The following is a 16,544-nucleotide window of genomic DNA, read 5'->3' on the forward strand; positions in this document are numbered from 1 at the left end:
ATTAAAATAATCCCCAAAACATCAGTTATTGTTAAAAATCAATTTACCTATGGAGCTTTTTCGTTCAGAACCCAATTGTTGCAGTTTCCCTTAGAAAACTTCACAGTCTAATTTTGTTTGGAATTAGGAGTGTTAGCAGCATGCCAATTAGCCGCTTTAGCATTAGTAATGTGTGTTTTTAATGCCTAAAAACATTGTATATACAGTCAGCTCTATTTGTAATGCAAATTTAAGTGCCTAGAAGTATGTAAATATCACAGTATAACAGTGTTTGACTCTTTCACCTCACTCTCTTTCACTGTATCTGCAGGGCTTCTATTCACCAAAGATCTCGATCGCAGCTGTCAAACATTGTACCTGAATCATCTGTGGCCATTGCTGGAGAGCTGGCCCCTCGCTTCTACCCTGAAACCCGCTTTCCTCAGGAGAGCCAGGAAAAGGTTAGAGCTCTCCAACACCATTGGCCTATGGCAAGCCTTTTTAGCTTAAAATATACTAAGTGTTACTCGTCGTAATTGCATTTTTACTAGTAACAGTTCAATTAGAGAGCTCTATAATTCAGTTTTTAGTAGTAACAATGCCAGTTAGAGAGCTCTCTAATTAAATTCTTATTAGTAACAATTATAATTAAAGAGCTCTCTAATTCAGTTATTACTAGTAACAATTTCAATTAGAGAGCTCTACAAATTAATTTTTACTAGTCATATGTCTCCATTGTCTTCCATTCATTTTTAATTACAGAGCTCTACAATTGAATTATTACTAGTAACAATTCCAATTAGAGAGCTCTCTAAATAAATTTTTTACTATTAATAATTCCAATTACAGAGCTCTCTAATTCAGTTCAGATTAGAGAGCTCTCTAATTATTACTAGTAAAAATGCAATTACAGAACTCTACAATTCAATTTCTACTAGTAAAAAAACACATTAAAGATATGTTTAATTGCAGAGCTCTGTAATTTAATTAAAGAGCTCTCTAATTCAGTTCTTAGTAGTAACAATTGAATTGTTGTATGGCAAGCCGTTTTAGCCTAAAATATACTATGCATTACTTGTCGTAATTGCATTTTTACTAGTAACAATTTAATTAGAGAGCTCTATAATTCAATTCCTATTAGTAACAATGCCAATTAGAGAGTTCTCTAAATCAATTTTTACTAGTTGCAATTAGAATTAGAGAGCTCTCTAATTCAATTATTACTAGTAACAATTCCAATTACAGAGCTCTACAAATTCATTTTTACTAGTCATATGTCTCCATTGACTTCCATTCATTTTTAATTACAGAGCTCTACAACAGAATTATTACTAGTAACAATTACAATTAGAGAGCTCTACAATTTAATTCTTACTAGTAACAATTACAATTAAATAGCTCTCTAAATCAATTTTTACTAGTAATAATTCCAATTAGAGAGCTCTCAAATTCAGTTGTTAGTAGTAAGAACTGAATTAGAGCTCTTCAATTCAATTACAGAGCTCTGCAATTAAGCATATCTTTAATGTGATTTTTACTAGTAAAAATTGAATTGTAGAGCTCTGTAATTGCATTTTTACTAGTGATAATTAAATTAGAGAGCTCTCTAATCTGAACTGTTACTAGTAAAAACTGAATTAGAGAGCTCTGTAATTGGAATTATTACTAGTAAAAATTGATTTAGAGAGCTCTCTAATTGTAATTTTTACTAGTAAGAATTCAATGTTAGAGCTCTCTAATTGTAATTTTTACTAGTAAAAATTCTGTTGTAGAGCTTTGTAATTAAAAATGAATGGAAGTCAATGGAGACATATGACTAGTAAAAATTTGTAGAGCTCTCTAATTGGAATTGTTACTAGTAAGAATTGAATTGGAGAGCTCTGTAATTATAATTGTTACTAGTAAGAAATGAATTAGAGAGCTCAGTAATTGGAATTGTACTAGTAAGAATTGAATTAGAGAGCTCTCTAATTGGAATTGTAACTAGTAAAAACTGATTTAAAGAGCTCTCTAATTGGCATTATTACTAGTAGGAATTGGATTATAGAGCTCTCTAATTGAATTGTTGCTTGTAAAAATGCATTTACGACGAGTAATTCTTAGTATATTTTAGGCTAAAATGACTTGCCATATTGGCCTGATGTAGAGTATTTTGCAAACATCTCATGTATGTGCGTACTGTATGTCTTTGTAGAGCGGCCTTCCTGATGATTTTACAGAAGAGGTGGAACCAGCTCCAGTGGCTCGTATTCTGAAATATAACGCTCCTGAATGGCCCTATATGCTCTTTGGAAGCTTTGGAGCGGCTGTGAATGGAGGAGTGAACCCCGTCTACGCTCTCCTCTTCAGTCAAATCCTGGCGGTGAGGTTTCCACCTGCTGATCTCCTCTAGTACATGTGTTTTCAGTAAGCGTGACTTCTCAAATCGTTCTCTTTACCTGCAGACCTTCTCCATGCCTGATCCTGTTGAACAAAGGAAGGAAATTAATGGAATCTGTATGTTTTTCGTCGTCGTTGGCTTGGTTTCGTTTTGCACTCAGACTTTGCAGGTTTGTCTTCATATTAAGCCTTTTCATGAAACTATTATAGATGTACTCTTTTTGGGCATTGATGGTTTTCAAGTACCTTTAACATCCATGGAAACTTTCCATTGGACAAAAGCTTCTCTATAGTGGAAAAGGTTCTCATTAAAAAATCCTCCAAGCTTCATAATGGCAGTGATCGACTGTTAAAGTTCAATAAAGTGCATCCATCCATCGTAAAAATTGCTCCACATGGCTCGATGGGGTTAATAAACACCTTCTTTCAAACTTTATAAACCGTAATCTTCAGTGAGACACCGATCACTAATTAGAAGTACAAAATGAGGATTTGTAAAGAAAAATGTTGGAAGATTTCGATATAAGCAAAGAGGAAACTGGTTTTCCTTTGCTGTGAACAAAAGATTCTCACCAGAGCTTATGGTTGGTTGTTTAGTGCCTTGAGTCTATGTTTGCTTTCAAAACATCTAAATACTATGTATAACTGCTACTTCTTTCATTCATTCTTTCAGGGCTATGCATTCTCTAAATCTGGGGAGCTGCTGACTCGTAGACTGAGGCGTCTGGGTTTTCAGGCGATGCTGGGACAGGAGATCGGCTGGTTTGATGACCACACAAACAGCCCAGGTGCTTTGACCACAAGACTGGCCACTGATGCTTCACAAGTCCAGGGAGTAAGAAAAACATTTAGTGAATACTTTTCTAGATAGGACTTTTCATTGAAAAGAAAGCTTAAATATGTCTAAATGACCCCCAGGCCACAGGTTCTCAGATCGGCATGATCGTCAATTCTCTGACCAACATCGGTGTGGCCATTATCATCGCCTTCTACTTCAGCTGGAAGCTCACTCTGGTCATCCTGGGCTTCCTGCCTTTTCTGGCTCTTTCTGGAGGGTTTCAGGCTAAGATGTTGACTGGATTCGCCAAGCAGGACAAAGAAGCCATGGAGACAGCAGGACAGGTGAGCTCACACTAGAGTAGAGTATGGGTAAAATCTAGGGATGCATCCATACAAACTTCTCAACTTCCTTCTCGAAATATTTAAACTTTATTCTCAAAATATTTCGACTTTAATCTCGAAAATATCGACTTTATTCTCAAAGCATTTCGACTTTATTCTCATAATTTTAACTTTATTCTCGAAACTGCGACTTTATTCTCAAAATTTCAACTTTGTTTTAGAAATATTAAAACTTCAATATCGAAGTTTGACTTTATTCTCAAAATATTTTGACTACAATATCAAAACATTTTGACTTTATTCTCGTAATTTCGACTTTTTTCTCAAAATATTTTAACTACAATATCAAAACATTTTGACTTTATTTTTGTTATTTTGACTTTATTCTCAAAACATTTAATCTTTATTCTCGAAACATTTCGACTTTATTCTCGAAACATTTCGACTTTATTCTCAAAACATTTAATCTTTATTCTCGAAACATTTCGACTTTGTTCTTGTAATTCCGACTTTATTTTTGAATCATTTCGAGTTTATTCTCGAAACATTTCGACTTTATTCTCAAAACATTTAATCTTTATTCTCGAAACATTTCTACTCTATTCTCAAAACATTTCGACTCTGTTCTTGTAATTCCGACTTTATTTTTGAATCATTTCGACTTTATTCTCGAAACATTTAATCTTTATTCTCGAAACATTTCTACTTTATTCTGAAAACATTTAGACTTTACTATCGTAATTTTAACTTTATTCTCAAAGCATTTCGACTTCATTCTCGTAATTTCTACTTTATTCTCGAAACATTTTGACTTTATTCTCATTTCGACTTTTCTCTAAACATTTCAACTTTATTGTTGTAATATTTACTTTATTCTCAAAACATTTTGACTTCATTCTCGTAATTTCGACTTTATTTTTGAATCATTTCGAGTTTATTCTCGAAACATTTCGACTTTATTCTCAAACATTTCGAACTTTATTCTCAAACATTTCGACTTTATTCTCAAAACATTTAATCTTTATTCTCGAAACATTTCTACTCTATTCTCAAAACATTTCGACTCTGTTCTTGTAATTCCGACTTTATTTTTGAATCATTTCGACTTTATTCTCGAAACATTTCGACTTTATTCTCAAACATTTCGACTTAATTCTCGAAACATTTCGACTTTATTCTCGAAACATTTAATCTTTATTCTCGAAACATTTCTACTTTATTCTGAAAACATTTAGACTTTACTATCGTAATTTTAACTTTATTCTCAAAGCATTTCGACTTCATTCTCGTAATTTCTACTTTATTCTCGAAACATTTTGACTTTATTCTCATTTCGACTTTTCTCTAAACATTTCAACTTTATTGTTGTAATATTTACTTTATTCTCAAAACATTTTGACTTCATTCTCGTAATTTCGACTTTATTCTCGAAATATTTTGACTTTAATCTTATATATATATATATTTTTTTTTTTTTTTTTTTTTTTTTACATGGCACTAAAACGGCATCATAGTACTTCTAATATGTGACCGGTGTTTTGTTTTGCTCTCTCCACTGCACTTCCACGTTTGTCACAACTCAATTGCATAAGGTTAATAAAACCTTGTCTTCATGTTAGATTGAACTTTTCTGAGGTAAATGTAACGTTAAGTGACACTGGGATCACAAGTTGTGTTTTTAATGTCTTTCCACGGTTGAAAGACTGATTACATGAAAGACGATACATTATGGTAAGTTGTACTGTATCTTTTAACATACATTCTGATGTTTATGCATGTTTATTTCACTCTATTAAAAGAAGAGATGTTTGCTCCTGAGATCATGGTTGCCAGGTCTGCATTACAAAACCACTCCAATCACAGCCAAAACTAGCCCAATTGCATTCCAGGGGAAAATGGCTATCAAAATGGCTCCAAAATTGCATTCCAGTGGGTCAAAACCTTGGTAGAAATTGGGAGAGGGCAGGGGATTACGATTCAACCCGCAAGCTAAAAAAAAAAACAGGCTGCAGCATATAAAATAGCATGATAAAATAACAGAATCTAAGACTATGTTTCTTATCCAAAGTAACAAAACACAAAGCTTTTTGCAATTAGTGGGTAGGAGGATCTGACGACCCTTGACTGAAATACAATTCATAGAGTCAGCTAGAAACTGCATTAACTGCATTATATTTTAAGTGAAATTATGTTAATGTGTTATTATTGCAGTACGTTATTTTCTTCACACACAAGTTGTAGTCTGACATGCTTTTCCACCCCCATTTGATTGACAGGATAGAATCAGCCCTGATTTAAAATAACTGGCAGATGAACAATGCAGAAAATTTTATTGGCAGATACCAATTATTAGCCAATACATCAGTTTGTCTCTAGCAAAATCACCAAAACCATATACTTCTGTATCCTGCATTTTGAATGTCTCTCTGTCTGTTTCTGAGTTTAGATATCTGGGGAAGCTCTGAGTAACATCCGCACCATTGCCGGCCTGGGAAAAGAGCGTCAGTTTGTGGAAATGTTCGAGGCACAGCTGGAGGCTCCGTACCAAGCCGCCCTGAAGAAGGCTAATGTTTACGGCGCCTGTTATGGGTTTTCCCAGTGCGTGGTCTTCATGGCAAACTCTGCCTCCTATCGATTTGGTGGATACCTGGTCTATCAAGAGGGGCTACACTTCAGTTATGTTTTCAGGTAAAATAACAATGAAACAGTGTTTTGTTGGTTTCTGAAGTAAATGGCAGTCATAATTAGATGAGGTTCTGTCACTACAGGGTGATTTCAGCCATTGTAACCAGTGGCACAGCTCTCGGTCGAGCGTCATCATACACACCAGACTACGCCAAAGCCAAGATCTCTGCAGCACGATTCTTCAAGCTACTTGACCGTGTTCCCAAAATCAGTGTCTACAGTAATGCAGGAGACAAATGGGTAATTCACTTACCAATACCAACTGTTTTTGGCCCATATTTACTAGAAAATTTGTCACACATGGCTATAAGTTACACTGGGTCAAAACTACATTGCTGACAGAAAGAAAACACATATTAGGCACTTTTTAATAATTACATTTAGAAATATTGTAAAGTAAAATGAAATGTTTACAAATGTTTTAAACACTAAGCATTTATTTTAGTTTCCCTTAGTAGACAAAAATTCTTCAAATTCAAGTAATATAAAATAAATTAAATACTGATTTCTAAAGGATCATGTGACACTAGACTGGAATAATGATGATGAAGATTCAGCTTTGCATCACAGGAATAAATGACATTTTAAAATATATTCAAATATAAAAAAAAATAGTTATTAAGTTGGCTTTAAAAAGCCGCCTCGCTGATCTGCTATTTAAACAACTTCTGCTTTTGAGCCAAAATATAGTCAGTATTTCGTCCGACCTAGAGCTTTAAATTTATAACAACCAAACTCGGTTCAGACCTTCAGACTAATCTGAAGTTAGTTGCTATATCTTTTTTTACGAACCATTTTATATTTATTAACCATTTAATAAATAAATTAAATTAACTTAGAGTTACTTTTATTCAACCAGCAAGTTTTTTTATTATTATAAATGACACAGAAGTCTCCCAGAAGATAATAAGATAATAAGATAATAATATTACTCATCTTTTATTTACATTTGAACAAAAAGTCCAAAATTATTCATATAATAATTTTATTATACCCTTCTCAGTAATCAATAGAAAAGCCTTTATTGGCTATTACAGCAATAAAATGCTTCCTATAATTGCTGACCAGCTTTTTGCATGTCTCCACTGGTATTTTTGCCCATTCATCTTTAGCCATGAGCTCCAACTCTTTCAGGTTGGAGGGTCTCCTTGCCATCACCCTGATCTTTAGCTCCCTCCACAGATTCTCAATTGGATTTAAGTCAGGACTCTGGCTGGGCCACTGCAAAACGTTAATGTTTTTGTCTGCTAACCATTTCTTCACCACTTTTGCTGTGTGCTTTGGGTCGTTGTCGTGTTGAAATGTCCACTGGTGCCCAAGGCCAAGTTTCTCTGCAGACTGCCTGATGTTGTTGTTAAGAATTTTGATGTATTGCTCCTTTTTCATGGTGCTGTTTACTGTGATTAGGTTCCCTGGTCCACCGGCTGAAAATCACCCCCAAAACATTAGGTTCCCACCACCATGTTTGACAGTGGGGATGGTGTTCTTAGGGTTGAAGGCTTCTCCTTTTTGAAGGCTACATCATTGTGGCCAAACAATTCAAATTTTGTTTCATCTGACCATAAAACAGAAGACCAGAAGTCTTCTTCTTTGTCCAGATGAGCATTTGCAAAGGCCAAGCGGGCTTTTGTGTGCCTTATCTGGAGAAGTGGTGTCCTCCTTGGTCTGCATCCGTGGAACCCAGCGGTGTGCAGTGTCCGTTGGACTGTCTGCCTTGAGATGTTGCCACCAGCAGAGCCCAGATTCATCAGGATGGCCTTGGTGGTGATCCTTGGATTCTTTTTTTACCTCTCTCACTATCCTCCTGGCCAGCACAGGTGTCACTTTTGGCTTCCGACCACGTCCTCTGAGATTTTTCACAGTGCGGAACGTCTTGTATTTTTTAATAATACTTTGCACTGTAGCCACTGGAACTTGAAAACATTTAGATATGGTCTTATAGCCCTTTCTCGAGCTCCTTTGTCTTAGCCATGACTGTCCACAAACCAACAATATGCGAATGTTCTGCACAGACAGTAAGACAGTCTGACTGTCATATAAAATGACAGTAAACTCTCTCTCTTTCTCTTTCTTTTAGGATAATTTTAAAGGAGACATTGAGTTCATAGACTGCAAGTTCACGTACCCATCCCGGCCAGATATTCAGGTTCTGAATGGTCTGAATGTGAGTGTTAGGCCGGGACAGACTTTGGCCTTTGTGGGCAGCAGCGGCTGTGGCAAGAGCACCAGCGTTCAACTACTGGAGCGATTCTACGATCCTAACAGTGGACGCGTGGTAAGAAAACTCTTGTCGGGACCTTTCACAAATATTTAGAATAAGGTTTTTGCATCAGTCAATTTCACAATCTAATCATTGCTCTTTATCAATTAGATCATTGATGGCCATGAAAGTTCTCGGGTCAACGTTGCTTTCCTGCGCTCTAAGATTGGGATTGTCTCTCAGGAGCCAATTCTGTTTGACTGCAGTATAGCAGAGAACATCCGCTACGGAGACAATCAGCGCGAACTCAGCATGGACCAAGTCATCACCGCAGCCAAGAAGGCCCAGCTGCATGACTTTGTCATGGCACTTCCTGAGGTGTTCAATGGGGCATCCTCATATTAGAGCAGTGGTTCTTAATCCTTGTCCTGGGGGACCCCTGCTCTGCACATTTTGCATGTCTCCCTTATTTAACAAACCTGATTGAAATCATCAGCTCGTTAGTTCAGTTTATGTATCTCTCTCCTAACAAGCTGATGATCTCAACAGGTGTGATAAATAAGGGAGAGATGCAAAATGTGCAGAGCAGGGGTCCCCCAGGACCAGGATTGAGAACCACTGTATTAGAGGAAATTAGCATTAGTGTTGCATTCACTTTGTGTCAAACTCTACTTTACACTCTTAAAAAGAAAGGTTGTTTATTGGCATCAATGGTTCTATGAAGAACCGTGAACATCCATGGAAACTTTCAAATGCAGAAAAGGTTCTTTAGATTTTTAAAATGTTCTTCAAAATGGTTCTTTTAAAGCGAGACACTGCAGGTGAATAGAGTAAAAAAATGAACTAATAGTTATTACCTTACTTACCCAGATGATTGATTACATTGATAATTGCAAACATTTTTTGTATTACAAGTTTTCTAAAATGTTAGGTTGAAATATGCAAATGAGGCATTATTTAATGAAATATGCACTAATTTGCATACCTTTTCTAGTACAAAAAAAATCTTGTTTAATTTCTTTGACATACAAGTCCTTTACAGAAAATAATAAACTTTATCACAATATGCTAATTTTTTGAAATGTACTGATAAACATTAGACTTTCATATGTTTTAGATTCATTACTACACAACTGAAGTAGTTCAAGCCTTTTATTGTTTTAATATTGATGATTTTGGCATACAGCTCATGAAAACCCAAAATCTCAAAAAATTAGCATATTTCATCCGACCAATAAAAGTGTTTTTAATACAAATTTTGGGTTTTCATGAGCTGTATGCCAAAATCATCAATATTAAAACAATAAAAGGCTTGAACTACTTCAGTTGTGTAATGAATCTAAAATATATGAAAGTCTAATGTTTATCAGTACATTACAGAAAATAATGAACTTTATCACAATATGCTAATATTTTGAAAAGGACCTGTATTAGAGTCAAATGTTTTTACAAAGGGGATTTTGGGTATCTTATTTTGTCTCATTTTTATGAATCTGTAATTCAGAAATGAATTCAGATTATGTTTTTTGAGGAAAACATTTCAGGATTTCTCTCCATATAATGGACTTCTATGGTGCCCCAGAGTTTAAACTTCCAAAAAGCAGCTTCAAAGAGCTCTAAACGATCACAGCCGAGGAAAGAAGGGTCTTATCTAGCAAAGCGATGAGTTATTTTCTAAAATAAATTACAATTTATATACTATATTTATTTTTTGTAAAGGGTGTTTGATCTTATTTGCACGTTCACTTTGTAAACACTGGGTCGGTACTTCTGCAGCGATGTAGGACGATTTTGAAGTTGGAGGAGAAAATCAGATGGGAGATTTTCGTCACAAAAAGACAAACGTTTGGGATTAAAACGTATATAAGTTGTAAATGTTTTGCTAGATAAGACACTTCTTCCTTGGCTGGGATCGTTTAGAGCCATTTAAACTGCATTTTGGAAGTTCAAACTCGGTGGCACTTTAGAAGTCCATTATATGGAGAGAAATCCTGATATGTTTTCCTCAAAAAACATAATTTCTTCACGACTGAAGAAAAAAAGACATTAACATCTTGGATGACAAGGGGGTGAGTACATTATCTGTAAATATTTGTTCTGAAAGTGAACTACTCCTTTAAGAACTGTTCATTGAAAGGTTCTTTGGGGAACCAAAAATGGTTCTTCCATGGCATCACTGCAAAACACCCTTTTGGAACCTTTATTTTTAAGACTACAGTTGTGAAAGGACAGCTAAATCAATTACACTGATCAATGTAAAATGTGTGAAATATATATATATATATATATATATATATATATATATATATATATATATATATATTTTTTTTTTTTTTTTTCTGTCTATGATGCAGAAATACGACACTAATGTTGGTTCCCAAGGTTCCCAGCTATCCCGTGGTCAAAAGCAGCGTATCGCCATAGCCAGGGCGATCATACGAGATCCCAAAATACTTCTGCTGGACGAGGCCACCTCAGCACTGGATACAGAGAGTGAGAAGGTGAGCAGGAAGTCCAGAACAAGAGTTTGAGAGCATCTTCCTATTGAGGAAAAGTCATACAGGTGTATGTTTGTCTCTGTGTTTCAGACTGTACAGGAGGCGCTGGATAAAGCCAGAGAAGGCAGAACATGCATCGTCATCGCTCACCGTCTCTCCACTATCCAGAACTCTGACATCATAGCTGTGATGTCACGGGGTTACGTCATCGAGAAGGGCACGCATGACTATCTCATGGGCCTGAAGGGCGCGTACTACAAACTCGTCACGACCGGAGCGCCAATCAGCTAATTTTACACAACTAGACAGGATTTCCTGCATCCAGATTTAATGATAAATCAGCTGATATTTGGCTGATTACATTGCCCTTTTAGCACAGAAATATTTTTACTGAATTTCGAGTGCATATTTTTTAAAAGAAAATGTATTTCTTAGTATACGGTGTACATTTCAATTTCTGTAATTGTATTAGTCTATCGTACACAAACAACCACACACATAACACATACGTGTCGAGAAAAGATTACTTCTAATCTAATAACTGAATGCTGGAAACAAAAACTTAGATGCGTTTGTTGTTGTATTCATTGCAAAGTGAATGTATTTATGTACTATCAAATAAAACATTTTATTGATTAAACAAAAAAGCAGAGAATGTGCACAATCCCAAACCCTTTATTGGCCACATGACCTGAGACTTCAAAGGCAGAAGCTTCCAGATCAAGATAAAAATTTCCTGATAATTTACTCACCCCCTTGTCATCGTCTTTCTGACGTCAATTGAAAAGAAATTAAGGAGTTTAAAGGAAAACATTCCAGGTTTTTTCTCCATATAGTGGACTTCAATGGTGCCCAACAGATTGAAGGTCCAAATTAAAGTTTCAGTGCAGCTTCAAAGGGCTATACGCGATCTTAGCCGAGGAATAAGAGTCTTATCTAGTGAAACGATCATCATTTTCTAAAAAAATTAAAATAAATAAAAGTTTATATACTTTTTAACCACAAAAGCTCATCTTGCACTAGCTCTGCGCTGCACGTCTTCACATTGGAACGGCCATGCTTTGTCTGTGTTTTTCATTTCATAAAAAAATTCTCATTTTCTCCTCCAACTTCAAAATCGTCAGACGTTGTTTTAACTTTTTTTTTTGTAAAGGGCATTAGACTTTCTTTGCATGTTTGCTTTGTAAACACTGCGTTGGTATTTCTACCTACATCACGTGACCTTTCCAATGTGATTACGTAATGCGCATTTGTGCATTTGTGGTTCAAAAGTATATACATTTGTTTTTTCTTTGAAAATGGCAGATCGTTTCACTAGATACGACCCTTATTCCTCGGCTGGGATCGTGTAGAACCCTTTAAAGCTGCTTTTAACCCGTTGATCCCCATTGAAGTCCACTTTATGAAGATAAATCCTGAAATGTTTTCCTCAAAAACCTTCATTTCTTTTCGACTGAAGAACAAAAGACATGAACATTTTGGATGTTATGGGAGTAAGTAAATTATCAGGATTTTTTTTTCCGAACGTGAACTAATTGTTTAAATTATTTCATAAATGGAATGAGATTTTATATAACAAACACTACTACCTAGCATTCATATGTGGATCACTTTGTGTACATTTATGGATTTTGAACTATTTCTATCAAGTCACAAATAAGAGGACTCCACCCACCCTCTACAAAAGCCAATCAGATGACGGCAACATTACACTGAACAATTGTAGCACATTCAAGCTTTAACCAATTACACTGTGCTCTATGATTGGGTCATCATTTCTAAATATATTTTTAAATTGCAAATATCATTTCATTTGTGAATTTAAAGGGATAGTTCACTCAAAAATTAAAATTTGATGTTTATCTTCTTACCCCCAGGGCATCCAAGATGTAGGTGACTGTTTCTTCAGTAGAACACAAACTAAGATTTTTAACTCAAACCGTTGCAGTCTGTTAGTCATATAATGGCAGTGAATGGGCACCAGAAATTTGAAAGTAAAAAAAAATCATGCACAGACAAATCCAAATTACACCCTGCGACTCGTGACGATACATCGATGTCCTAAGACACGAAACGATTTCCGTTTTTGTGAGAAACTGAACAGTATTTATATCATTATTTACCTCTGATACACAGCAATGTCCATCTGTCCTAAGCGCGAGCTCAGTATCCGACACGTTACATGTGTATGCGCTCTGGCGGATCGTTTTATGTCTTAGGACATCAATGTATCGTCACAAGCCGCAGGGTGTAATTTGGATTTGTCTGTGCATGTTTTTTTTTTTTACTTTTAAAGGTTTGGTGCCCATCCACTGCCATTATATGGCTAGCAGACTGCAGCGATTTGAGTTAAAAATCTTCATTTGTGTTCTCCTGAAGAAACAAAGTCACCTACATCTCGGATGCCCTGGGGGTAAGCAGATAAACATCAAATTTTCATTTTTGGGTGAACTATTCCTTTAATTGATTATTGGGAAACTGCTAACATATATTTGTGGATTTTGTTCATTTATTTGTTCGTTTGCTTATTTGTAAACCTTTTCACATTAATTTGTGGATCATAATCAATTTGTTTGGAAACACAAACCAATTCTAACCCAATACTAACTCTACCATACTAACCAGACGGTTAATCTAATCTTAACCATCTGTTGTTGCTACCTGATCTCATGACGAAAACGTACCTTTGGTAAAGTCGCAAAATACCTACCAATAAGTACATATCACTGCAGTTTCAGAAATGAACACTAGAGGCATTCTGATGCTCGAAAGGATCAAAAATAAGCAACACAAGAATAAAATAAGCACTGTATAACACCACAACACCAATACTGGTTTTAGCTGATTTATTTATCAACAGTAAGCTTATTCATTAAGTAATGCTAATACATACAGCACATAGCATTGCTAGCATATGTGATCCTGGACCACAAAACCAGTCATAAGGATACCTTTTTTTAATTTTGAAAGCTGAATAAATAAGCTTTGCACTGATGTATGGTTTGTTAGGATAGGACAATATTCGATCAAGATACAACTATTTGAAAATCTGGAATCGAGGGTGCAAAAAAATCAAAATACTGAGAAAATCGCCTTTAAAGTTCTTAACAATGCATATTACTAATCAAAAATTAAGTTTTGATATATTTACAGTAGGAAATTGACAAAATATTTTAATGGAACATTATCTTTACTTAACATCCCAATGATTTTTGGCATGAAAGACAAATCAATCATTTTGACCCAAACACTTTATTTTTGGCTATTGCTACAAATATAAACCATGCTACTTAAGACTGGTTTTGTGGTCCAGGGTCACATATTTCTTGCATTTCTGCTACTTGAAATGATCAAAAGTAAGCAACACAAGAATAAAATAATTACTGTATTACACAACACCAAGACACTGGTTTCAGCGTATTTATTAACAGTAAGCTTAAGTTATGCTAATACATCAAGCACTTAGATATAGCATAGATAGCATAATGATAATGGTATTCAAACTTACAAACAAAAACAGCAGATGTTTTGTAGTTTAAGAATGTAGTGTTTAAACAAAGTATATGCAGTATCAGAAAAAACAGCTCAATGAATCACCTCAGAGGAGGTCCACATCCAGTTATGATTTCATTCACTGTTGTCTGTGAAGTTCAAAAGTGTCTCTCTGTTGAAGCAAACGGTCTAAGATTTGTCCAGCTTCATCAAAAAATCGTTCTGTCTTTCCAAAATTCTGTGCAGATAAAATTCGGGCCATAACCGCAGAGGCAATAGCCTGTGATTGGCAAGAGTTGTGGACCACGCGGTGTCTGACCTTCTTACCGGGTTCGATGATTAAGAATCCCGCCTTTACCGGAGGACCTGGTGTGGTGGACCGTTCTCTTACATACTGCCTCAAGTAACCCGTGTAGAGCTGGATTAACCTCCCCAACCCCGTTCGGTAAGACAAGCGCAGCGATTCGGCCGTGCCTTTAGGGACGGATGCCAAACGAATCCCGTGAATCCTCATGTGCAGGTGGATCGCCGCTCCATTGATCCACTGCTTGATGCTATTTGTGTTCAACTGATGATCCACAGTCATGCTCTCGTAAAGCTCGATCAGAGCGTATTTCAGCTTCTGATCATAGAGTTCAGTTATTTCTCCCATTTCGTCAACATTATTGGCTTTCTTAGAAACCAGCTTGAGATACTCACTCGCAATGCTGCCAATTTCTGAAGAGTTATCCAATCCGAACGGCTTCTTAAACGGGTTTGTGGTTGCACCGTCCATCTTACCGACAATACTGGATACTAGAGCTTCGAGAAGGAAAGATAAAGCAAGCGCCACTACCCCGACGCCTCCGTAAGATACGTTTGTGCTCTGTCCGAAAATAGAGGTGAGGTTGGAGTCTAAAGCTGCGAGCTGGTCTGTGGTCAGGCTTTGCTGGACGGCTGCATATTGCAGGTTGAGCGCAGTGCTGGAATTGAGGGACAGGAGGTTTGCCACCGTCCCATCAAGAGTGATGTCAGGGAGGATCCCACCGTCCTCGGCCACCCTGTAAATACTGTCTATAGTTGCTGGAGATGGGGTGCAGGGATGATTTCCCATGCTTAAATGCTTTATTCTGGTCTTCTTAGTAGGTCAAACATGAAGAGGGACTTGTGCAGTGGAACTCAGTACAGATGTTTAGAAATGGCCAAAGTACATGGTTTCATCCACTCAAAAGCAAACAATGTGACAAGTCAGGTTAAACATTGACAGATTCAAAAATGTGAATCTGGGAACTTAACTAAATGATCCAACAACCATTTGTGTGGGCCAGTCGCAGTGTTTCCCATGTGGGAATCACTCTTAAAGAATCTGTTCATTTCGTAAGAAATTCGTAATTTCTCAGGTCTTTCTTTTATCAGTTGAAAAGAAATTAAGGATTTTGAGGAACACATTCCAGGATTTTTCTCCATAGTGGACTTCAGTGGTGGCCAACTATGAAGGTCCAAATTGAGGTTTCAATGTAACTTTAAAAGGCTCTACTTCACTGATCTCAAACTTAATTCCTGGAGGGCCACAGCTCTGTACTTTTTAGCTCCAACTCTAATCAAACACACATGATCAAGGTCTTCAGAATTATTAGAAACTTTCAAGCAGGTGTAAGTTGGAACTGGTTGGGGCTAAACTCTGCAGAGCTGTGGCCCTCTAGGAGTTGAGTTTGAGACCTCTGCTCTACATGATCCCAACCAAGGAATAAGGTCTTATCTAGTGAAACGATCTGCCATTTTCTGAAATAAATAAATAATTATAGACTTTTTTTTAACCACAAATGCTCGTCGTTCATTAGCTTGAATTTACGCATTACATAATCATGTTGGAAAGATCACATGCAGTTAGTTCTTCATTTGTGTACCTACAAAAAGGTAGGGTAGGGCGAAAAACTCCATCTCATTTTCTCCTCCAACTTCAAAATCTTCCAATATTGTTGTTTAACCTTTTTTTTGTAAATGGCGCTTGACTTTCTTTGCACGTTCACTTTGTAAACACTGGGTCAACACTGTGATTGCGTAATGCGAGACGAGCATTTGCGGTTAAAAGGTATTTAGGCTACATTTAATTTTTTTTTTTTTAGAAAATTACCAATTGTTTCACTGGATAAGACCTTTATTCCTCGGCTGGGATTGTGCAGAGCCCTTTGAAGCTGCATTGAAACTGC

The 16,544-nt window shown here is 36.2% G+C and overlaps 1 protein-coding gene across 1 annotated transcript in view; it reads left to right on the top strand.

Moving 5' to 3' along the window:
- The window catches only part of abcb11b (ATP-binding cassette, sub-family B (MDR/TAP), member 11b), a 31,751-nt gene extending 20,233 nt beyond the window's left edge, over positions 1-11,518 (top strand). The window contains exons 19-29 of the mRNA XM_073825305.1: positions 311-440; positions 2,174-2,341; positions 2,424-2,528; positions 3,032-3,193; positions 3,277-3,480; positions 5,927-6,168; positions 6,249-6,405; positions 8,243-8,440; positions 8,537-8,743; positions 10,720-10,866; positions 10,954-11,518. Of these exons, the coding sequence (XP_073681406.1) occupies positions 311-440; positions 2,174-2,341; positions 2,424-2,528; positions 3,032-3,193; positions 3,277-3,480; positions 5,927-6,168; positions 6,249-6,405; positions 8,243-8,440; positions 8,537-8,743; positions 10,720-10,866; positions 10,954-11,154 (1,921 nt within the window). The 3' untranslated portion in view covers positions 11,155-11,518. The remainder of the gene's footprint in view (positions 1-310; positions 441-2,173; positions 2,342-2,423; positions 2,529-3,031; positions 3,194-3,276; positions 3,481-5,926; positions 6,169-6,248; positions 6,406-8,242; positions 8,441-8,536; positions 8,744-10,719; positions 10,867-10,953) is intronic.
- The last annotated feature ends 5,026 nt before the right edge of the window (positions 11,519-16,544 follow it).

The sequence above is a fragment of the Garra rufa genome, chromosome 20 (assembly GCF_049309525.1).
Source record: "Garra rufa chromosome 20, GarRuf1.0, whole genome shotgun sequence".
In the NCBI taxonomy this organism is placed as follows: Eukaryota; Metazoa; Chordata; class Actinopteri; order Cypriniformes; family Cyprinidae; genus Garra; species Garra rufa.